Genomic DNA, 24,617 nt, shown 5'->3' on the forward strand with positions numbered 1-24,617 from the left:
TGCAGTGGCACGATCTTGGCTACCTGCAGCCTCCACCTCCCAGGTTCAAGTGATCCTCCTGCCTCAGCCTCCCGAACAGCTGGATGACAGGGGTGCACCACCACATCTGGCTAATTTTTGTATTTTAAGTAGAGACAGGGTTTCGCCATGTTGGCCAGGCTGGTCTCAAACTTAGGTGATCCCTCTGCCTCAGCCTCCCAAAGTGCTGGGATTACAGGCGTGAGCCACCGTGCCCAGCCCATGCAGGGCTATTTATCAGCGCCCACGTTTGTTTGTTTTCTTTGTTCCATTAAGTGACAGCTGCCACTGGTACAGTACCAGGGCAAGGATGCCATCAAGGGCTTTCTCTCGGCACCAGCAACCCAATCCTGGCCCCACTGCGGAGGAGAGGGCCTGTGAAAGGGCCCATGTTTATCAACCCAAGGACCTGGACTTCCAGGTCTGACTCTTGTTTATTTCTCTGGCTCTCTCTACCTGACAAGTGCCTCAACCTCTTTCATCTGTCTCCACGTGTACACAGTGAGGAAAATACTACAGAGGGTCACTGTGAGGCAGGAACAGACAGCATATCTGAGTGGCCAGCACATGCTAAGTGCCCAATCAATGGTGGCTTCCAGTCAGCCCTTGGGGGCTTCCGGCCTCAGTGGCAGAGACAGTGCCACGGGAGGTGCTGCGGGTGCACAACAGCCAGACCTACAAGCAGGTTCTCCAAGGCTAAGGGGAACGGGTTTCCCGCTGCTCCTATTCCACTGCCCTCCAGCCTGCAGAGCATGAAGGCGAAAGCACCGAGGGTGGGACGCACTCACCCGCTCAGGATGACGCTGTTGTCGAAGAGGTACACCTTAATGTGCTGGAGGCCGATGGTCTCATTGAAGCGCTCAGGGATGAGGAGCCGGAGCAGGCCGCGGAGGTGCGGCGTGTGAAAGAGGGAGACTCGGACCTGCTCTGGGAACCTCTGCAGGAGTGGGAGCAGCATCGTGCGGGAGTTCTTCCGGCCTGGACACACAGACACAGAGAAAGCAGCAGCTGACTCACAGCAGGAAGGTGTCCTGCCCCTACCACCTCCGTGTGCCTCGCCTTCGCCTGTGCCATCCACCTCAATCAGTCGCACCAACTGGGGCTACTCCTAGCCAGAGGTCCCCCGGCCACCCTCCGTCCTGCATGCTGGCCACATATCAGGCCTGGAGTGCTGGGCGTGGCAGACACCTGCTGTTTTTGCCACCCAGCACCCACTCACCCTCCTCCTGGTAACTGCACCCAACCTCCTCCTGGGGCACTACTCCATCCACTTGCAGCATTTCTGCTCTGGGGGAAGATCACCCTACTCACCTCACGCCTCACCCCCAGCTCCACGGGGGAGCACACAGGTCTGGGCTGGGCTGCTCAGCACACTCTAAGCTCCCAGCTGGGCATGCGCCCATGTCAGGCCACTCGGGGGCTTTGACCTGACTCTCAGGGAACCAGACTCTTCCAAAGGACAAGGAATCCTGGGGAGGCAGGCCTGAGCCACCAGCGGCCACCACACAGAGCCTGAGGAGGAAGCCAGCCCAAAGGCAACAGCTAGGGGATGGATCCTGGTGACGCAGTCAAACCAAATCACAAGCCTCCCAAGGTGGATCAGCCACAGGAGTTCACAGCTGAAGTCTTTCTGCCTGTGGCAGTTTTTCAAGAGACAAAGTCTGGCTACGTTGCCCAGGCTGGACTCAAACTCCTTGGCTCAAGCAATCCGCCCACCTCAGCCTCCCGAGCAGGTGGGACTATAGGGCGAGCCACTGCACTCAGCTCCTGCCTTAGCTGTTTTTAGTTGGGCTTTCAATCACTTGCTGCAGAAAAAACCCTAACTCGCACCATCAGGCAGTCCTGGGCCGGCTCGGATGATCTTCAAACAGCCCTGTCTCTGCCTGAGGATGAGGGGGTGACAGTAACTCCTCCAGGAACTGAGTATCTGACACAGGAAGCGTGAGGGGGCCAGGCGTGCATGCCACCTACCTCGTGAGCCCCGAGTGAAGTCTAAGAGAATGGAGACCTTGAGATCTGAAGGAAACTTTGCTTGGAGTGACTCTTCTAGAGTACTTTCCAGGCAATCCACCTGCCAAGAAAGAACACAGACGAAGAAAAGATTAAGACAAAAGTTGGGCTGGCCGGCCAGCTCTGCCAAGGGCTGGTGTCAGGTGCCAGGGCTGTGGCCAGCCTTGTTCCCCTCAGACTTGTTGTGCCACACTTGTCACTTACAGTGAGATAGGTAGGTGCGAAGGAGCTAGCGGTCACCAGGTTTGTATGAGGTGTTGGGGCCAGAGGTGTATTTAAAAAGAAACCAATCGCCCCATCACCTAGCGCCCTCATCTTCTTCTCCAAAGACAGGTTTGTGCCATCGGCACTCAGACACCAACACCACAAAAGTTCTCTGAGAGCCCCTTCATGATCATCAGAAGCAGCCACCCAGGGGCTCTGATCAGCCCAGGCCTCTAGCAAGGGAAAGGGGACCTACAGCCAGAGGCATGCCGCCCGAGAGCCGGCCCTTGCCACCCTGGAAACGCTACGACACCAGGTTCTATGTACATTTCAACACAGATAATCCTCACACAGACACAACAAACAGCGCCCTCCTCATAAAGAGCACTTAGTAAATATTTGCCAAATAAATGAATCCGAGACACAACCTGCCCACTGGCCACTCTCCACAGTGTGGGCATTATATTCTTCTCTCATGAGAACAGACAGGCTCCCGGGCTTGGAATGGAGGGTATATCCTAAAAATAGAAGGAGGCCTACTTCCTAGGAGAGGCAGAGAGGGGGAGGACTGCTCATGTGAATCCACTGCCCTCCCTCTCCACGCTCCAATCCCTACAGCTCCCACCTGTGACTCTAAACAAGGACAGACCAAGAAACAGCACTAACTCTGGGCAACAGGCCCATCCATTTCACTACACCGAGCAGAAAGCAATCCCAGGAGACTAAGAGAAAGACGTGATCTCATTCACAGACTCACTTCAGCTGAACCACGGGTCCCGCCATGCACCAGAACCTGCGCTAGCCCCAACACCTCATACAAACCTGGTGACCGCTGGCTCCTTCCCACCCACCTAGCTCACTGTAAGTGACAAGTGTGGCACAACGGCAAGTCTGAGGGGAACAAGGCTGGCCGCAGCCCCGGCACCTGACACCAGCCCTTGGCAGAGCCGGCTGGCCAGCCAGCCTAACTTGCACTCAGGCCCATTAGTCTAGTATGGGGTCAGAAAGCCTTTTCTGTAAATGGCCAGAGAGTAAATTATTGGAGCTTTACGGACCAGATGGGTTCTGCCACTGCAGCATGAAAGCGGCCACAGATAATACACAAATGAATGAGTGTGGCTGTGTTCCAATAAAATGTTATTGACCAATACAGAAATTTAAATTTTTCATAAGTCACGAAATATTTTTTTCTTCCCCAATTATTTGAAAATGTAAAACCACTGTTTCTTAGCTCACAGGCCACTCCAGCCTGCAGAGCATGAAGCCGAGCCCTGGACACAGTTGGCCGAGACAGAGCTGCCTGGGGCTCTGTGTGGGCAGGAGGACACTGCCAGCGAGGCCAGAAGGCCCAGACCGGGCCTCCCCACGCTCTCCTCACCGGGCCCTCCTGACATGCCCATATCTGGGGCAACAAAAACAAGAGCTGGCTCTGCCATGGAGACCAAGGAAGGGCCGCTCCACACCAACTCCATGGTGCAAAAAGCCGTGGCATGCTAGGGCCCATTCACTACTGCTGCCAGTACCATCTCCCCCAAAACTTACCAGCTCCTGTTCCAAAGGACCTGTCCCCAGGTAGAGGGATGCCATCACGACTCGCCTCTTGGCCACTCTTATCTGCCCCTGAAAGAGGAGAAAAATTCAAAATTCACATGCATCACTTTCATGGTTCACTAAGAAAACAGAACCCTTTGACCTAGGAGGCAAATCGCACTCCATGCTGAACTATCCCATGTCTTCACCGATGATGATTTAAAGCAAGCTGAAAATGTGTATGGTAACCACAATCCTAAGCAAAAATAGCCTGCAAAGTAAAGCAAGTCTAGGACAACTATAAAATGCAGCACAGCCATTAAGAAGAATGAAAGCAGGCTGGGTGTAGTGGCTCACGCCTATAATCCCAGTACTTTGGGAGGCCAAGGCAGGTGGATCACTTGAGGCCAGGAGTTTGAGACCAGCCTGGCCAACATGGCGAAACCCCGTTCTACTAAAAACATAAAGATTTGGCTGGGCACAGTGGCTCATGCCTCTAATCCCTGGGAGGCCAAGGCAGGCAGATCACCTGAGGTCCAGAGTTCAAGACCAGCCTAACCAACATGGAGAAACCTCGTCTCTACTAAAAATACAGAAAATTAGCTGGGTGTGGTGGCGCATGCCTATAATCCCAACTGCTAGGGAGGCCAAAGTAGACGAATCACTTGAATCCAGGAGGTGGAGGTTGCAGTGAGCCAAGACTGCATGATTGCCCTCCAGCCTGGGCAACAAGAACTTAACTCCATCTCAAAAAATAAAAAAAATTTAAAACATAATTAAAAAAAGTATAAAGATTAGCCAGGCCATGGTGGCACATGCCTGTAATCCCAGCTACCTGGGAGGCTGAGGCAGAAGAATCACTTGAACCCAGGAGGCAGAGGTTATAGTGAGCTGTGATCACAACACTGCACTCCAGCCCAGGCAACAGAGCAAGACTCTGTCTCAAAACAAAGAAGAATGAAGGCAATCTGTGCATACTGCCACAAACATCCACAATGGATTGCTGAGACAAAAGCAAATGACCCGTTCTCCCCTATCTTACGCCTCACTCCTGCACACAGCATGCAGGCAGGCACACATGTGTCTGTAGAAGCATAAAGAATATGTAGCAAACTGTCCCCCAGAGAGCAGAGCTCAAAGGAAGGGGAGTACGGACACGAACCCGTCCTCTTCACTTTCTACCCATCTGCACAGTTTCCAACGTCCATACTGAGCACGCATCACTTTTGAAACGCAGACACACAGCTATACAGACATGTGAGCGGAACACACCAATGCCCAAAGATGGCATCCCAAATCAGTCCTATCAGCCAGGTCCTCTCCCTAGCAGCCCCATTCCAGAGGAGGAAGCAGGGGTGCAAAGAATGGCAGTGTACCAAAGGTCAAACCCCAAAAGATACACAGGAGACGCAGGTGAGAAGGAAGCAGTTTCACATCTACCTGCTTCCCTTTCAGAAGGAACATCACAGCCCACCCCACATCCTCAACACAGGAAGACAGGCAACTTGAGTAGACAGAAACATGAATGATCACTAGGAAAGGCTTCCGGACAAGGAAAAAACAAAGCAACTTTCCAAGGTTGCTATTTCCTTTGTTTTGCTACCAATAAAAATAGAGATGTTTGTGGGGTTGATGATTATAAAGAAAGGAAAAAAATAAATAAGGCATAAGACAATTTAGTTCAGGCAACCAAAGCATTTCTGACTGTTTACTATAGGACACCAGGCCCTACAGCTATAATGAAGGCATGAGGACCAGGCAGAAACCAGCACTGTCTTCTCTTCTTGCTGTGTGCCCTGGAAAGAAACACATGCTACTCAGTGTGACACAAGCCAGGACAATCTGCCCACAGTCCAGCCCAGATGGCAGGAAACGCAGCCCCTGGTGTCTTCTCAGCCTGCTGGGGCAAGCCCCTCCCCGCCTTCCCACTCTCTGCAGGCCCACCCTCCTCAGGCAGGGACGACCTCCTGGCCAGGGAATCACCACATGTAGACAGTCAGTCAACCTCCCAGAGTTGATTAGGACAGAGAAGAATTGCCTGTGAAAAACCTGTTTCTCCAAGCCAAGGAGAGAACCAAGTAGGAGCAAAGAGCCAACAGTTGCAGCATCATTCAGCACAAACAAGGATGCCCAGGACAGACAAGCAGTACAGGAAGGCGGGTGAGAGGGGAGAACAAAAGGACACGCCTGTGTGCACGCACGCACACACAGAATGCGTTCTGGAATTAGCCAGAAATGAAGCTAAGTGTGGATCAACAGAACAGGAGGGCAAAAGGAGAGAAATGGGCAGCCATTCAAATGACTGAGAGTTCATTTTCTGCACAAAGGTGAGTCTCTACCTACATTTCCTACTGTCTCCCAGCATTCTGCCTGCTTGCCCAGCCCCATCAGACGTTCGTTCTGTTTTTTTTTTTTTTTTTTTTAAGATAGAGTCTCACTCTGTCACTCAGTCTGGAGTGCAGTGGTGCAATCTCAGCTCACTGCAACCTCTGCCTCCTGGGTTCAACCAGGTTCAAGTAATTCTCTTGCCTCAGCATCCGAGTAGCCAGGATTACAGGTGTGCACCACCCTTTTGTATTTTTGGTAGAGACAGGGTTTCACCATATTGGCCAGCTGGTCTCGAGCTCCTGACCTCAGGTGATCCACCCGCCTCGGCCTCCCACAGTGCTGGGATGACAGGCGTGAGCCAGCGAGCCCGGCCAGATGTTCATTCTAATATCATCGCTGATACAAACTCAGGGAGTTCATGCTGTTAAAAATTCCTTAGTGTTGAATTACTTCATTCCAATTAGCAGTTTAACCAGAATAACTAGATGTGGCATGTAAACCTGAGTAACATGTTGAAAGCTGAACCCCCAAATACAAAACTTTCATCACTACCAGGAGAGGAAAGGCACACACTGAAGACAGAGTTCCTAAAGAACCAAGACAACAAGGCTTAGACCCAGGATGTCTAAATTCCCCAGTTATCTTGAAAGGCCTCTTCATGCATAGCAAATCCCTACCCGCAGGTTTTTACTTCCTATCAATTACATCTACCAAGAGGACACTACCGTGTTTGGAGATGATTCCAGGGTCAGGGGTCCATCATGCACAGACTAGATAAGGGTGCCCTCCTTCCCTGTCACCTTTAGCAAGGACATACCCATGCAGCCCACAGGTCCTCACCAACCTCCCTTCTCATGGTCCACAACTTCACCACGGAACAAAAGGAATCAGTGTGCCCACAAGAATCAAAGTCTAGGCCTGGCACGGTGGCTCACGCATGTAATCCCAGCACTTTGGGAGGTCAAGGCAGGTGGATCACGAGATCAGGAGTTCGAGACCAGCCTGGGCAACATAGTGAAACCTCGTCTCTATCAAAAATACAAAAATTAGCTGGGTATGGTGGCACGCACCTGTAGTCCCAGTTACTCAGGAGGCTGAAGCGGGAGAATCATTTAAACCCCGGAGGCAGAGGCTGCAGTGAGCTGAGATGACACCATTACACTCCAACCTGGGTGACAGAGTGAGACTCCTTTTCAAACAAAAAAAGAATCAAAGTCTAGGCCCATGGCCACATGGGATGGCCAGTACTGTGGGAGGCCAAGGCGGGAGGATCACTTGAGCCCAGTGGTTCAAGACCCATCTGGTTAACACAGTGAGACCCCGTCTCAAAAATAACCAAATAGGCCAGGCGCAGTGGCTCACACCTGCAATCTCAGCACTTTGGGAGGCCAAGGCTGGCAGATCACCCGAGGTCAAAAGTTCAAGACCAGTCTGGCAAACATGGTGAAACCTCATCTCTACTAAAAATACAAAAAAAATAGCTGGGCATGGTGGCACACTCCTATAGTCCCACCTACTTGGGGAGGCTGAGGCAGGGGAACTGCTTGAACCCCAGAGGCAGAGGTTGCAGTGAACTGAGATCACGCCACTGTACTCCAGCCTGGGTGACAGAGGGAGATTCCATCTCAAAAAAATAAAAATAAAATAACAAAATGAATAAAGTCTAGGTCCTTGTTCTCACGGTTGCCTCCTCAGAGCTTCTCCACCTGAGACACTGGCCCCACAGGTAAGTTTCTGTCTGTGGCTCAGCTCAATCATCCATGAGCTGAAACCTAACAGGTAAAACCCAAAAGGAATAAGCTGAGCAGCTAGCAACAGCTTCTAGACTAGAAAGCACTCAGGACTCACCAACCGGATCCCCCAAAAGCTCTAACTCAAACTTTTTTTCCTTTAGACACAACTTACCTTCATGAGCTCAAAAAACTCTGCTGGGGAAGAAAGCACCCTGACATGAGAACTGGAGACTCCAAATTCGGGAACCAGGTTTCTGATCCACTGGAACCGGTGCACGCCTTCTGGACACAGGCAGCACGGTGGGGAGGTGACCTGGGGAACAGCTGGGGACAGCAAGGGAGCCAGTAACAGCCATGGTGACCTAGTTAAAGAAATATGCAACAGGGTTATACCTCAAATACTTCTGCAGAATCCCCTCTCAGTTACTGCGGGGTGAAGAGGGGCTCGGAGATGAGTGTGCTTTTGTTTTATGAATGTCAGATTTTCTAGAACATTTTAAAAAGTGGGCCCAACTCGAGTGCTGCTAAAGGATTTTTCCTTCAGCCTCCGTTCCTCTTATTCCTTAAAGAGCCTACTAATTAAGCAACTTGAGAAGTGTCAATACCTATAGATAAACCCACACTGTGATTCCAAACAACTCAAGAACTAATTTAGAGCATCCACAAGTAAACTCACAAAAGCTCCCACATGGTTTGCCACCACATGGCAACCTTCTAATGACTCTACCTCAAAAAAATTTGCCTACAGGCCGGGCACAGTAGCTCACGCCTGTAATCCCAGCACTTTGGGAAGCCAAGGTGGACAAATCACCTGAGGTCTGGCGTTCGAGACCAGCTTGGCCAACATGGAAAACCCTGTCTCTACTAAAAATACAAAATTAGCTGGGCATGACAGCACATGCCTGTAATCCCAGCTACTCAGGAGACTGAGGCAGGAGAATCGCTTGAACCAGGGAGGCGGAGGTTGCGGTGAGCTGAGATCATGCCATTGCACTCCAGCCTGGGCAAAAAGAGCAAAACTCCATCTCAAGGGGAAAAAAAAAAAATCTGCCTACAGCCCACCACTAAAAGAACCTAGCACAAGAGTAACTCTGGCAGGAGTCTGATGATTACAGCCCAGACGCGCCGCTTTATGAATCAGGAGATAAACAGGTTTTCTATTCAAGGAAGCACCCAGAAAAAGAAACTTTTCTCTTTAAAAATCCAATTTCCAGTCAGGCGCAGCGGCTCGTACCTATAATCCCAGCACTTTGAGAGGCCGAGGTAGGTAGATCACCTGAAGTCAGGAGTTCAAGACCAGTCTGGCCAACATGGTGAAACTCTGTCTTTACTAAAAATACAAAAAACTAGCTGGGTGTGTGAGGTAGACGCCTAATCCCAGCTACTTGGGAGGCTGTGGCAGGAGAATCGCTTAAACCTGGGAGGCAGATGTTGCAGTGAGCAGAGATCAAGCCACTACACTCCAGTCTGGGTGACAGAGCAAGACTTGGTCTCAGAAAAAAAAATTTTTTTTTGATTAGCTGGACGTGGTGGCACACCCCTGTAGTCCCAGCTACTCAGCAGGCTGAGGCTAGAGGATTGCCTGAGCCCAAGGCTGTTCTTCCAGCTATGATCATGCCTTTGCATTCCAGCCTGGGTGACACAGCGAGACCCTGTCTCAATCAATCAAAATCAGACTTAGAAAGAAAAGCTGGAGCAGGAAGAGGCTGGAGAAAAGGAGCTCCTCTCAAGAGTGATGAGCCCTGGCTGGGCACGGAGGCCCATGCCTGTAACCCCAGCACTTTGGGAGGCTGAGGCAGGTAGATTACCTGAGGTCAGGAGTTCAAAGATCAGCCTGACCAACATAGTGAAACCCTATCTCTACTAAAAATGAAAATACAAAAAAATTAGTTGCGTATGGTGGCAGGCGCCTGTTATCCCAGCTACTTGGGAGGCTGAAGCAGGAGAACTGCTTGAACCTGTGAGGCAGAGGTTGCAGTGAGCTGAGAGTGCCATTGCACTCCAGCCTGGATGACAAGAATGAAACTCTATCTCAAGAAAAAAAAAAAAGTGATGATGAGCCATGCCCCTTCAACATCAGACACATCCTCTTTGGTGGGGTCACACACCATCTCTGGCCAGTGTTGGCCTGACCACACAAAGCTGCACCTCTGGCAGACGCCACACTCCACTGAGGCTGAGGCTGGAGGAGATGCGCTTCTGCCCAGAGCTACATTTCTGCCGCTCAATGACTGAAAAACCTGCGGGGGACGGGGGCGGAGGGACTGCATGCTGAGAACCCCACACAAACCTGACCTACTATGAATCCTGGTCCTGCAAACAGCAGCAGGAAAATCCGCTTCAGTATGTGACCTCAAGAGGAACTCGGGGGAGAGGACGTTCGAACATCCCAAGGTCTGGATGGCCACAAATTCCAGGAAGATGATTTCACTTGCTTGCCTCATGATAAAGCCCTGAATCTTCCCCGGGTTCGTAAATGTTCCTGCACAGACACCAGATGGCCCACAGCTGCACTTCCCAGAAAGCCCACTGGTCATGCCCAATTCACTGCCAAGAAAACCTTAGTCAACAGCAGAAGGTGCTGGCTCTGTGGATCCTGGAAGTCTGGGACTGGCCGTGGCCACCCAGGGCAGAGGTGGGAAACAGCTGTTCTCCCCCACTGTCTCTAGAAGGGGTGATGACACTCCCGGACATCAGCTTGCAAATGAAAGGCCTAGATGTGTAAAGCAGGGCTCGCTGCTGCCTGGGTTTCCCACGTCCTGGGCCACCTCCTGCAGTGCTAGAGAGAGGAGAGGGAAGGACCCCTCAGTGCAGCAAAAACCACAAGACAATGGGAAAGGTGCTCAGCAACCCATCAACCTGAGACCCCAAGGGGGCCTGGAGTCTAATATTCACTAAGGAAACACGGTCTGTGGGGGCGAAACGGGCAACAGCAGCGTAAGATCAATGTCTTCTCTGCCTCAGGGCACCTCTGCCATCTCTCAGACCATCCAAAAACCAGGTGCCATCTGTACTGCCCCAGGTCACACAGCCTTCATAGAAGGTGAGAGCCGCAGCTGGGCACAGTAGCTCATGCCTACCTAGCACTTTGGCAAGCCGAGGAGGGCAGATCACTTGAGGTCAGGAGTTCAAAACCAGCCTGACCAAAATAGTGAAACCCCGACTCCACTAAAAATACAAAAAAATTAGCCAGGTATGGTGGTCGGTGCCTGTAATCCCAGCTACTCAGGAGGCTGAGGCAGGAGAATCGCTTGAACCCGGGAGGCAGAGGTTGCAGTGAGCCAAGAACACACCACTGCACGCCAGTCTGAGCGACAGAGCGAGACTTCATCTCAAAAAAGAAAAGAAAAGAAAACAATAAAAGCGGGGCCAGGTGCGGTAGCTCACGCCTGTAATCCCAGCACTTTAGGAGGCTGAGGCGGGCGGATCACCTGAGGTCGGGAGTTCAAGACCAGCCTGACCAACATTGAGAAACCCCATCTCTAGTAAAAAAAATATGAAATTAGCCAGGTGTGGTAGTGGATGTCTGTAATCCCAGCTACTCAGGAGGCTGAGACTAGGAGAATTGCCTGAACCCAGTAGGCGGAGGTTGCGGTGATCCAAGATCGCGCCATTGCACTCCAGCCTGAGCAACAAGAGCAAAACTCCGTCTCAAAAAAAAAAAAAAAAAAAAGAGAAAAAAGAAAAGGGGCAAGGTGGAGTGTTCATGCCCGTAATCCCAGCACCTCGGGAAGCCAAGGCAGGCAGATCACCTGAGGTCAGGAGTTCAAGACCAGCCTGGCCAACATGGTGAAACACCATCTCTACTAAAAATACAAAAATTAGCCAGGCGTGGCTGAAGCAGGAGAATCACTTGAAACCAGGAGGCAGAGGTTGCAATGAGCCAGGATTGTGCCACTGCGCTCCAACCTGGGTGACAGAGAGAGACTCTGTTCCCCCACCCAAAGAAAAGGGAAGACAAGGAAACACTCCTTGGCACACAGCAACCCAGGAGAGGGCAAGTCCAACTTAACCATCACCAAAGCCAGCATGTGAGCACGTGTGACATACCACGGACAGCACAAATGAACCAGGCAGTCTCTGCCTCCCACAACCTTGGTGGGCTCACAGACTTACATACCTGACATCATCTAAGAACTCAAGAAAAAATGCTAAAATTAAATCAATGTCCAAATAGTGTACGTGCTTCAAGGCATCAAAAAGGGGAGCTGGTGATGCCTGGGCTACTGGGAGCGTTCTACCTCCAAAAGGCCTCAAAAAAACATGGAGTGCAGAGAGGAGGATGTTCCCAGCAGTGTGAACAAACGTAAGCAGCAGGGACTGGGCTGGGCGCAATGGCTCACACCTATAATCCCAGCACTCTGGAGTCTAAGACAGGAGAATTGCTTAAGGCCAGGAGCTCCGGAGCAGCCTGGGCAACATAGCAAGACCCTGTCTCTACAAAAAATTAAAAAAAAAAAAAAAAAAAATTAGCCAGGCATGGAGGAACATGCCTGTAGTCCCAGCTACTCGGGAGGTTGAGGTGGGACAATCGCTTAATCCTGGAGGTCAAGTACAGGAAGAATGAGAAAAGAGAAAGAAAGAAAAGAAAGAAAGAAAAGAAAGAAAGAAAGAAAGAGAAAGAAAGAAAGAAAGAAAAGAAAAGAAAAGAAAAGAAAAGAAAAGAAAAGAAAAGAAAAGAGAAAAGAAAAGAAAAGAGAAAAGAAAAGAAAAGAGAGAGAAAGAAGTGCCAGGCGCGGTGGCTCACGCCAGTAATCCCAACACTTTGGGAGGCTGAGGCAGACAGATCACGAGGTCAAGAGATCGGAACCATCCTGGCCAATACAGTGAAACCTCGTCTCCACTAAAATACAAAAATTAGCAGGTGTGGTGGCACGCACCTGTAGTTCCAGCTACTCAGGAGGCTGAGGCAGGAGAATTGCTTGAACCCGGGAGGTGGAGGTGCAGTGAGCCAAAATAGCACCACTGCACTCCAGCCTGGCTACTGGCAACAGAGCAAGATTCTATCTCAAAAAACAAAGAAGAAAAAAAGAAAGCAGCAGGAACTAGCAAGACCACTCTCAGCAGAAAAACCCAAGAGGTCTTCAATAGTCCAGATCCTGGAGGTCAAGTGCAGAAAGCAAGCAAGCAGGAACCAACAAGACCACTCTCAGCAGAAAAACTCAAGAGGGTCTCAACAGTCCAGAGAAAACACACACACACACGGAGTCTACACACGTGTCAGGGTCCACCTATCACCTCCGTCCTACCTGCAGAAACCCACTTTGGCAGGCACAAGACTGATGAGCCCAGAGGCCCCGGGGCTATCCTAAGCAGGTCTCCTCTTTACCAGGCAGCTCTTGCTGGGAATGTTCCACCAGGGCCTCAGGCCAAGAGCTCTTGAAGGCTTTTTTATGTTGGCTTCCTGTTTAATCTGTGTACTGACAGGTTTATTTTTGTTAGAGAGGAGAAGGAGCTGAAAGCCAACTAAGTTTCATGGATACATTATGGAGACTCAAGCTTCAAGGGACAATTTGTTGACATGCCCCAAAAAGGAAGGTGCTTAAAACAGGGGCCAATTGTTTTACACAAGTCCCCACGATTACACCATATGCCACGGAGACCACATCTGGACTGGTGTCACTCAACAAAACCAAATGGCCAAGCACAGTGGCATGTGCCTATAATCCTAGCAGTTTAGGAGGCTGATGCAGGAGGATCACTCGAGGCCAGGAGTTCAAGACCAACTTCGGCAACATAGAGAAACCCCCTTTCTAGAAAAATTAAGTTAGCCAGGCATGGTGGCGTGCATCTATAGTCCCAGCTACTAGGGAGGTTGAGGCAGGAAGATTGCTTAAACCCAGAAATTCGAGGCCACAGTGAACCAAGATCACGCCACTGCACTCCAGCCTGGATTATAGAGTAAGACTCCACCTCAGAAAAAAAAAAAAAGGCCAGGTGTGGTGGCTCACACCTGTAATCCCAGCACTTTGGGAGGCCAGGGCAGTCAGATCACCTGAGGTCAGGAGTTCGAGACCAGCCTGGCCAACATGGCAAAACCCCATCTCTACTAAAAATACAAAAGTTAGCCAGGCATGGTGGTGCATGCCTGAAATCCCAGCAACTCAGTAGAAACCCCATCTCTACTAAAAATATAAAAATTAGCTGGGTGTGGTGGCGCGTGCCGATAGTCCCAGCTACTTGGGAAGCTGGGTCAGGAGAATTGCTTGAACCTGGAGTGAAGGCTGCAGCAATCGCACCACTGCACTCCAGCTTGAGCAATGGAGAAAATTTCTTCTCCAAAAAAAAAAAAAAAAAAAAAAAAATCATCTAACTGAAGCACATCAGCCAGGATATAAAGAGTCAGTTCCTGCTCTGAACCTACACTGCTAGATGCTCATGGGTCTATTTTATTATTTCATATCAGTCAGAACCCCATGGGGGTGAGTTCCCGGCTTTCTACAACATAACTCCTGGGAATTTTCTCAGAAAAGGTTGATCCCCGTGCTAGTAGCAGCCCCACCGCACGGCAATCCCAGCCTCCAGGGGCTGACCACCTACACAAGCAATTCCCCACCCCAGGGAGGCTTACCAAGAAACCACATGGCCCAGTCCCAAAGCTAAGCCCCAAGAGACGTGAGGAGGCAGAGAGGCTGTGGTTATTTTACCAAAAAAGCCTAGTTACATGTCACACTCACCATTTAGAGAACTAAACCAGTACACACACAATTTCCACATCGAGACCTGGGCTCCCCTGAATCATCTCTTTCTAGACACCATCTAGCTCCCAGTTCTAGTTATAGGAAGGAGGAAGTGGTGGGGGCTGGGGAGTCAGACAATAAGGTTCTGCCACCCTTTCCTCTGTAAAGACCACTCCTTTACTTGGGAATATTGGAGTTTAGAGAACAGGACCAGGGCAAGAACCGGTGATACTCCCTACCACCAGTACCCCCGCATTCAACATCAGACCAGCTGTACATCATCACACCAACCTCGGCAACAACCAAAACAAATGAACAGACGATGCAAAACAGTCCTCAGCCTGCCATTCTAAAGGTGAAATGAGACCAGCATCTTCTCAGAGGACCAGCCAGTGGCCCGGCTCCAGCCACCACCCACAGGATGCCTGACTGCGGAGAAAGGTTCAGCCACCTGAGTTAAGGCTTCCCGCGGGATCTTTGCAGGCAAATTCACTGAACTGAGGAGTAGGCTGGGCCTGGGTGCTGAGCACCCCTGACCTGGTGGCCCATCGCTCTACCAAGAGAGAGGACCAAAGAAGGCAGCAGGGTACCTTGGGGAGAGGAGGAAAATTTCTTCCCATCATCTTGAGGAAGATCCACATCTTCCTTGAGAAGGAAGCGGCGAGCCAGGACTGGGGCCACCACCAAGCAAGGAGAGTGGAAGCCTGCCTAGCCACCCAGGCAGCCCCAGGCAGGACGATGCACCCCACACGCACACAAACCCCCATTAGAGGCCTCAGTGGGACTTGAGCTCACAATAATCAGCCAAACTGAAACAGTGAGAGCAGGAAGCAGCTGAGAAGCTATGGAAGACACCTGTTTACAAAAGAAAACTGGGGAAAACAGAAGTCATCTCTCCCTTTTGTGGGGAGACGGTTTTCCACTTCACCATTTTGCAGCTGTGCGTGCTCTGCTTCGTGGAAAACACTGGCACCCCTCGCCCTTCTCCTCTGCACGTCAGCAGCGCCTAGAGGTCCTACCGAGCTCCTGCATTCTCAGAGAAGGGATGCCACTGAAGACAGGCAAACACCAGCGAATTACACCATGGTCTACACTGCACCTTTAGATGCCCCTTCCCCAGCTTCTCTCGGTGTCAGAGAACACGTGTTTCCCCTAGAGCTGCAGTACTTAATGTCACCCACTACAAATGAGACACATGTAACAGGCCAACTTCTTGGGGTTTTTTTCAAAACAGGGTATGTGAGACTCTGAACAAAGAGTACAGTAAAGCTGCAGGGCTGTCCTTGCTAAGCAGGGCAGAAGTTGTGCTCTCTGTACTGAACACAGGTCGGTCATTCAGTGTTCCTCAGAGGTGCGGTCTGAAGGTCCAGGGGCCCTTCTTTAACCATAAGGTACAGACTGTGGCCTGGAGCTCATCCAGATCTGTACAAAACGATGAAACCAGAAAGAAGTTTTTTAAAAGAAACTGAGCTCTCTGGATTGCGATATTTTCAGAAACAACTTTTTGAGAAAAACTCACCCTACCCCCTCAGTCACAATTATTTAAATGTAAAAAAGTGAACTGATGAGAAAAAGCAACAGTCATAACACTTCCTGAGAAAGGCTCCAGAAACTACACGAAGGTACCGTACTTCCTGCAACCCTGGCAGCAGGCGGCCGTTCCTGACTAATGCAAGACCTAACCCCGAGGAAGGGAAATGAGTGTGGATTCCCGTAGGTTACAAAAGACCAACGGCCTGCTGAACTCCCATAACAAGTCCGGCACAAGAGGCCCGCGCTGCCAGCAATCGGCCACATGCTGACTAGGTGACTGTCCTCTTGGCATAGCCAAAAGGAAATCAATTACACTGGGGGTCAGAAATCCAAAATATATTTATAACCCACAATACAGCTTGGGTAGTCAAACGTACCAGGCACATCAAAGTGCCTGACGAGAACCGATCCCAGGTTCTATGACTCCAAAGGGCTTCAGCCAGCCTGACTCCTAGCACCCTCAAAACCAACCCATTTACATTAATCAGATCACGCTACTACAAAGGGATTCTCATTCAGACCATTTAAATCCCAGGCCAGTTTCTATCCGCCTACCAGCGGACAACTGATTGAGTCTAACTCATCACCAACTATATAACATGCTCAGGGATACTCACGTACCATTAACTTAAAGCTACAATTGGGAAAGTCAGTCTGTTGTAAATCTTTAAATTCACTGCAAGATCCAACCTGAATTATTTGTGAAAATTATGCTTTGATTCTAAATATCCCCTTCCCATCCATTATACTGCTATAAATAAACCAAGAGATGGTTATATTTAACTCTAAAAAGTAAGGAAGACTGAATCCCAACACCACGAAGTTCAAAGAAAAGTAACTTCTGGAAATCTGGTGGTCCCTCAGAGTAGAAACTACTTATAGATTAAACAAGTGACCTGCCACTACAATGGAAGAAAATCTAATTGAAAACAATCTGCTGGTCACCTGTACCCCTCTTATAATTCAGAGAAGTTAGGAACCCCCTATCCATCCAACACACACACTCACAAGCTCCTAGAATTGTGAAAAAGTTTCAAACATAAGGATAATTCTTTCCTTGTATGGCAGGCAAGTTCAAGATCAGGAACAAATGTCCTCATGAAATAATTTCCGCTTGGTCTCATCTACTCCAAGCAACAAGACCTTTCTGTGTGGCCGGATGACTCAAAAAAAACCCTATCTGAAGCATCCATCTCCCTCTCCTGAGCTCCAGTTCTGCCAGTCAACTGGACACTGAACACCTCACCTGGAGAAACCTGGATACTGATTAACATGACCAAATGTGGCACGCGCCCGTAATCCCAGATACTCCTAAGGCTGAGGCAGAGAACTGCTTGAACCTGGGAGGCAGAGGTTGTAGTGCACCGAGATCCGTTATCCCCAAAACCTGAGCCTCTTTTTCACTCCCTGTTTTCATGAAATATACCAATATCCACGTGCCCCATCAGGACTAATTCTAACCCAGCCCTCTTTTCTGCTCCCACTGCCCCTGACTTCATATAAAAGCCCCCACCATCTCAGGCAGAACCAGAATCAAAAGAAATCATACATTGAATCTCAGAACTTGTCTTCATGGGTCTCTGGCCCACACTGGCTTGCTCCTAGCCCCTCTTCTTCCCTCCCTCCAACCCCTACTTGGTACCCCCAGTCAGCTCCTGGAAATGGTTTCAGTATTGGCGGGACTTCAGAATTGCCTTTCGCTGCAGTCCATGTCACTCACTATCATTCCTTGAACATCCACTCCCCCTCTTCTTCACCCAACCTGCCTACTCCTACCCCTCCTTCAAAACAGCTCTGAGCCATTGCACCAGGAAGCCTTCCATGACCTCTCCAAGGTACTGCCATGACCTTCTACCTACTTCTTATAATTGTTTACGGGTCTGAGCATCTTGGAGGCGGGGCTGTGTCTTCATCTTTGCTTTCTGAGTACCTAGCATAGCACAGCAGTGCTCAATACACACAAGATGAATAAATTAATGGACCCAGCGGTCCCTAATGATAATGAGTCAGATGCTAGCTTAAGAGGAAATGACAGTACTTCTAAATCATTAATTAGAAATAATTTTAAGTAGAGTTCTCTGTCTCTGCAGCTGTCTCTATGCCTGAAAGGAAACCGCGGCAGTAGAAGGAACGTTCCCCTCACGAGGGTTCACTGGCCCTCCAACAGCTGACTCAGATCGACAAGCTAAACCCTAAAATAATTTAAGCTCATGACTGCACACAACTATTATCAATGAATCAATGATCAGCAAGTTACAAGAAACCACATCATTCGGGGAATGAGAAACTGGGAGATGCAACGAATAAAGGAGAAGAAATGAAAGTCAGCAGCCAATAAAGGGTGAGCAGCCACAACACACATGAGTAACTCGAACACCAAAGCCACAACGATTCAGAAAAAACTGCACCAAATAAGGCAAAGAAGGGCTCAGAAACCTACACTACCACTCAATGCTGGTTTTATTCCTTGGTCCTACCATAGCCATTATTTCCAAGGATTATAAAACAAGAACTTCTGTCTTAATGCCCAAGAAAGTGAGTTGCTGGCTGAACTGCTGTCCCAGAGAAACAATCTTCTCTCTCGGCTTAATGAGGAAAGATGAAAGCACACCAACTGCATCCACTCATACTACTTACAAAAAGGACTTCAGAACGTCAATTTAGACTATCTCCACTGGCAAACTGCCCCCCCCACCACCAAAAAACAAAAAAGCACACTCATGAGAGATTTTTAAAAAAGAGTTTGTGTCAACTGTCCCAACATCCTTTAGTAATCAATTCCAGTGTTGAACAATGATCAATAATGAACTGTTTGTCATATAGTTTAAACATATGGGGGAAATGACAAAGTCATCTAAACATCTTGTCTTTGAGGACAGAACATTTTTTTGAAACTGTAAACCAAATCTCAGTGGTTTGATGCCAGGACACAGAAGTCATCTGACTTCACCACCCACTAAGATGAGCCGGTCTTTTGCTAAACAATGAAAAAATGAAAATGCAGAAAATGGAGAGGCTATTTCTTTTACAGCCCCAGTCCCACTGGTTTAACACTGTGAAAGTTAGAGCCATTCTGAGCAGTAGGTTTCCAAGAGTTCCATCCTGTCCTGATTCTATCACCTAAAAATTCCCCCTAAATCAAACTTGAGTTTTCGATGAAAATCTTCCACCATAGATCACTACGAAGCAAGCTCTTTTCTGTACCTAGAATCAGCACACGTGACTGGACTCCAGATCTCTGTGCTAGATCTCTCACCCCAGGAGGTCAAACCTCACCCAAGGAGTACAGGTACAGATAGAAAATCTAACACAATGCAACCTCAACTAACGGAAGCAGTTCTAAGATTTTTTTTTTTTAAAGATCAAGCTTAAGGCTCAAGTAAGAAAACTATTTGCACACAAGAGAATTGTTTCTCCCCTCCCCCTTTCTTTTATTAGCGAGCCTCAGGCCAGCATGTTCTTGGCAAATGTTTATTTTAAAAGACCACTGCCTGAACAAATTGCTCCAAAGCTACTTCATCACTTACATAACTTCAGTACTTTTCCAGAACACAGGCCCTTTGAAATGTGTAAAAAGTGTTTCGAGTGGTTCCTCTTCCCATGCCTGAATGTTACTAAGGATTGCTTCACAGCTCTCTCTGGCAGGATGTGAGAAACGCTGCATACACAAAATCCCAGCAAGGCTGATTCACTCACGCCAAGTCACCTCACAGCCAGGACTACTTAAGGAAAAGACCCCTCTTAACTCTGACACTCACATTCTGGGGCCGAAACCACGATATAAACATAGCCTCTGGAGCTTGACCGAAGCTCCCTGGATGTACACACAGTGCCCCTTTTAATGTGTAAGTGCACAGTGGCCGGGGCTCGCCACCAAGCACGGGGTAGAGGGGGAGCAAGGACTCCCAGGACTGCGCAGGAGGCCCGCCGGCTGGACCCGGCCGACAGCGGCGCCCGGGTCGTCCACCCTCCCTCAAGAAGGCCAGTGAAGCAGCACATAACTCAGGCGCTGAGCCCCGGGGGCAGAAACCGGGGAGGGGACCGGGGAGGGATTCGCTGCGGATGCCCAGGACGCTGGGCCCGGGGAGTTTAAGCGCCGGGGGGCCGGGCCGCAGCCTCCAGGGCTGCGCTCTTGGCCCGGCCGCCTCTCTCACCTCCTGCGCCGGCGGTCCCGGTTCCTGCCGAAGCGGTCGGACAGGCGTCCCAGGAGCGCGGCCAGCCCGGGGCGGCCAGGCAGGAGGCCCAGCAGTCGCCTCCAGAACACGGGTCCTGTAGCCGCTGCCGCCGCCACCGCCATGGAGACTAGCCGCTTCCGCTTCCGCTCCTGGCGCGCGTTAACTTTATTGACAAAGGCGAGCGCGGACACTGCGCAGGGGCGCAGGCGCGCAGGCGCGGAAGCCCCGGCCCGGGGAGGACGGCCCTGCACCGCCCCAAAGCCTCAGTTTCCCCTCTGGCGGCACAGGTGAGGGACAGTGGTCACGCCGCAGGAGGGGCGTGACGCCAGGTGGACGCCAGGTGGCCTGCATTCCTGCAGTCACTCGTCACAGTTCGCGGAGGAAAGGATGCAGCCTAGAGGCTCAAGCACCGTCACACTTGGCTCCAACTCACCGTCAGAAAAGCTTTTGTTTGCTTGCTTTTTTCTGAGGCAGAGTCTTGCTCTGTCGCCCAGGCTGGAGTGTAGTGGCGTGATCTAGGCTCATTGCAACCTCTGCCTCCCAGGTTCAAGCAATTCTCCTGTCTCAGCCTCCTGAGTAGCTAGGATTACAGGCATGAACCACCACGCCTAGCTAATTTTTTTATTTTTAGTAGAGACGGAGTTTCACCACGTTGGCCAGGCTGGTCTGGAACTCCTGACCTCATGATCCGCTCCCCTCTCAACCTCAGCCTCCCAAACTGCAGGGATTACAGGTGTGAGCCACAGCACCTGGCCTGTTTGTTTTGAGACAGACTCTCAGTCTGTCTCCCAGGCTGGAGTGCAGTGGTATGATCTTGGCTCATTGCAGCTTCGACCTCCCAGGCTCAGGTGATCCTCCCAAAGTACTGGGACTACAGGCCTGTGCCACCATGCCCGTTAATTTTTTAATTTTTTGTAGAGTTGGGGGTGTTAGTATGTTGTCCAGGCTGGTCTTGAACTCCTGGGCTCAAGCGATCCTCTCCCCTCGGCCTCCCAAAGTGTTGGGATTACAGGCATGAGCCATCAAGCCTGGCCACCAGCTGTCAAAATTGACGCCTCAGCCGGGCACAGTGGCTCTCGCCTGTAATCCCTGAACTTTGGGAGGCCGAGCTGGGGGATCATCTGAGGTCAGGAATTCAAGATCAGCCTGGCCAACATGATGAAACCCCATCTCTACCAAAAATACAAAAAATAAGCTGGGTGTGGTGGTGCGTGCCTGTAATCCCAGCTACTCAGGAGGCTGAGACAGGAGAATCACTTGAACCCACCAGGAAGAGGTTGCAGTGCGCCAGGATCATGCCATTGCACTCCAGCCTGATGACAGAGCAAAACTCCATCAAAAAATAATCATAACAATTGACTCCTCACTGATAAGTGGGGAAATTACAGTTTGAGGCTGTAAGTGATAGGGTGTTCTTTAGGCATGTACAACACCCCTAAGGTGTTAAACTTGAACAAAGTCTGTTCTTGTACAAAGTCTTGTAACCCGGTTAACACTGACCCACTGAGGTGCACAGAACCACGGAAAAGCTCCACCAGACAGAGGGGGGAACCATTTTTCACCCTGTTAGCCCCAGAAGCTGGAGCTCCATGGCACAGAACAGCCTCAGCAAGTCTGCGTGAGATGAACAGAGTCTTCCACCCTCCTGATGTGCCCAAGTACAAACATATCACTGGCCCCTGGCAACACACAGTTCTATGCCCAAAAAGCTGAAGGAGCACATCCTCATATACCAAGAACACTTTTTTGTGTGTGTAAGATGAAGTCTCGCTCTGCTGCCCAGGCTGGAGTGCAGTGATGCAATCTCAGCTCACTGCAACTTCCACCTCCCGGGTTCAAGCAATTCTCCTGCCTCAGCCTCCTGAGTAGCTGGGATTACAGGCATGTACCACCACACCTGGCTAATTTTTGTATTTTTAGTAGAGATGGGGTTTCACCATGTGAGTCAGGATGGTCTCCATGTCTTGACCTCGTGATCCAATCACCTTGGCCTCCCAAAGTGCTGGGATTACAGGTGTCAACCACCACACCCGGCCAACACTTTTTATTTTTTGAAATGGAGTTTCACTCCTGTTGCCCAGGCTGGAGTGCAGTGGCACGATCTTGGTTCACTGCAACCTCCGCCTCCCAGGATCAAGAGATTCTCCCGTCTTAGCCTCCAGAGTAGCTGGGATTACAGGTGCACGCCACCATACCCAGCTAACTTTTGTATTTTTAGTGGAGACAGGGTTTCACCATGTTGGCCAGGCTGGTCTCAAACTCCTGACCTCAAGTAATCCACCCACCTTGGCCTTCCAAAGTGCTTGGATTATAGGCATGAACTACTGAGCCCAACCAAAGAACACTTTTTGCAGCTAATTTTAAAATGGAAAAGGCTGTGGCATTCTGAAAGGCAAGAGAGGTGCGCTCTGATCTGTTATATGCAGCTCCCTGGCTGGCCCGCATAGGACCTGGTAACTGGAAAGGCTGTAGGACATAATCATAGTCTACCGTGATGTGAGGTTAAAATGATATGGACACACTGAAACAAACACTCCAAAGTCCACTCCCACAGATTATCAGGGAAATCAACCACACATTCCCACAAGAATGTTCCTCTCAGCCTTGTTCACGATATCCAAAGTGTGGAAGCAGATCTTCGGGGGTAGGGGGTTGGTTAAATAATGATATATCAGTGTGTTGGAAGACCATATATCCCTAAAAATACATGTTCTGGAAGAATAGTTAATAACATTAAATGTAAAAGCCAAATTACCAAGCACTAGTGTAGAGACCATCTCATTTTATTAAAGGTGTGAGAGAGAAAGAGAAAGGAGCAGCACTTTGGGAGGCCGAGGCAGATGGATCATGCAAGGTTAGGAGTTCAAGACCATCCTGACCAACATGGAGAAACCCAGTCTCTACTGAAAATACAAAAAATTAGCCAGGCGTGGTGGTGCATGCCTGTAATCCCAGCTACGCGGGAGGCTGAGGCAGGAGACTCGCTTGAACCTGGGAAGTGGAGGTTGCGGTGAGCTGAGATCGTGCCATTGCACTCCAGCCTGGGTGACAAGAGCGAAACTTTGTGTGAAGGAGGAAAGAAGGAAAGAAAAAAGGAAAGAGAGAGAGAGAGAAAAGAAAGAGAAAAGAGAAAGAGGAAATACGCGTATGTATACAGAAAGACTGGAAGTAAATACACCCAGATGTTAATGTTGGTTATTTGGTGCCATTAAGGAGTTTCCAAACTGTTGACAACAAGTATTTCAGACTGGTTTTAAGTTTTATTTTACGTTTAGATAGCTTTACTAATGCTACATGGAATTTGATTCAACCCTTCCAAGTTAGAAATGGTGAATCATCAAATTTCCTAACTTCCAGTAACTAGAATGAGGCCATCCACTGCATGGTTCCACTTTTGCTCTGTTCCTGACCCACGGTTGTTGCAGAGTAAACACTCGCTTCATGGCTACACCACTCTGCTCAGCGGTGAGCACCACGTGGTGGGCCATGGGAGCCTGGTTATCATACTGGAAAGAGCCGGGAGCTTTTCTGCATGGGTGCTTTGCTGCCCGAGGTACTGAGATAAACAACCATGGTACAGGCTCACTGGGAGTTCCCAACCTTAAATAAATGCTAGTTAACAGACAGCAATATTGATAGCATGGTAAGTCAAACTAATAAGTATTTACACTAAGGATAAACATCAAGGAATGACCCAGTCCCTTCTGAAACCACACACCGAGAGCTGCTGGCCTTCATGGCTAGTTTGAAACAGAGAAAGCTATCACCAGAGTGAGGCGACCACGGCTTTGCCACAGGACACATACACTGAGATGTTGCAAAAATGGTAAGTAAGGGTTTTCAGAGATTGTGCAATTTTTAAATGATTACATTTACAGGATGACAGTGCATGCATTCTGTCAGGAGGTCTCATCCAGGCTAGTTACCAAAAACAAGCAGAGAAGATAAGACCCTCCCAGACAACACAGGTGACCCAGGGAGCCTGCCTGGGAGCATCCAGTGTATCCCAAAGCTGCTTGGCCGGCTCACAATCTGGGTCACCGCACTACTGCTGCAGACCAGGTTCCTGAATTCCCATGTTCAGTGACCGCGAACGAGGAGACATCTGTCCCCTGAGTCCCCTCGCCCTCCTGCCCTCACCCACCGCCTTCTCGTTAGTTGCACTCGCTCCTTCCCAGACAGGAGGTGCCAGGGTTAGAAAGACAGGGTTGACGGGATTGATGGCAGATCCCAGGCTTCCCAAACGGAAAAGGAAACCCATTCATTAGAAGGAAAGTTGACGTCAAGAGCGGTGGGCTGCTGCCCCTGAGAGTGGGGCCGCTCTCCCAGGCAGGAAACACCAGGAAATCCTGAGCCAACGGCCCATGCCTCACTGCCTGTGATTCACTCCCTGAACCGAAAATCAC

At 49.9% G+C, this 24,617-nt stretch overlaps 1 protein-coding gene and 1 non-coding gene across 4 annotated transcripts in view; both read right to left on the reverse strand.

Moving 5' to 3' along the window:
- PGS1 (phosphatidylglycerophosphate synthase 1) overlaps positions 1-20,350 on the reverse strand; it is a 44,460-nt gene extending 24,110 nt beyond the window's left edge. For 2 of the 3 annotated variants that reach the window (XR_010339813.1, XM_064369407.1), the window contains exons 1-4: positions 7,996-8,079; positions 3,775-3,852; positions 1,990-2,089; positions 807-996 (exon numbers count right to left, since the gene is read on the reverse strand). Coding sequence is in view for 2 of the 3 variants with exons in the window: in XM_064369407.1 (XP_064225477.1) it covers positions 807-996; positions 1,990-2,089; positions 3,775-3,852; positions 7,996-8,001 (374 nt within the window). In the remaining variant the exon portion in view is untranslated. Of the gene's footprint in view, positions 1-806; positions 997-1,989; positions 2,090-3,774; positions 3,853-7,995; positions 8,186-20,190 lie in introns of those variants that run through there. The other variant, XM_012453589.3, reaches the window with a different exon arrangement.
- On the reverse strand, positions 280-408 carry LOC135271732 (small nucleolar RNA SNORA30/SNORA37 family). The gene has a single exon (XR_010339868.1). It is a non-coding gene; the product is annotated as a small nucleolar RNA SNORA30/SNORA37 family (small nucleolar RNA).
- Positions 20,351-24,617: the final 4,267 nt, after the last annotated feature.

The sequence above is a fragment of the Aotus nancymaae genome, unplaced genomic scaffold (assembly GCF_030222135.1).
Source record: "Aotus nancymaae isolate 86718 unplaced genomic scaffold, 86718_ANA_hifiasm-v0.15.2.pri h1tg000089l, whole genome shotgun sequence".
NCBI classification, from domain to species: Eukaryota; Metazoa; Chordata; class Mammalia; order Primates; family Aotidae; genus Aotus; species Aotus nancymaae.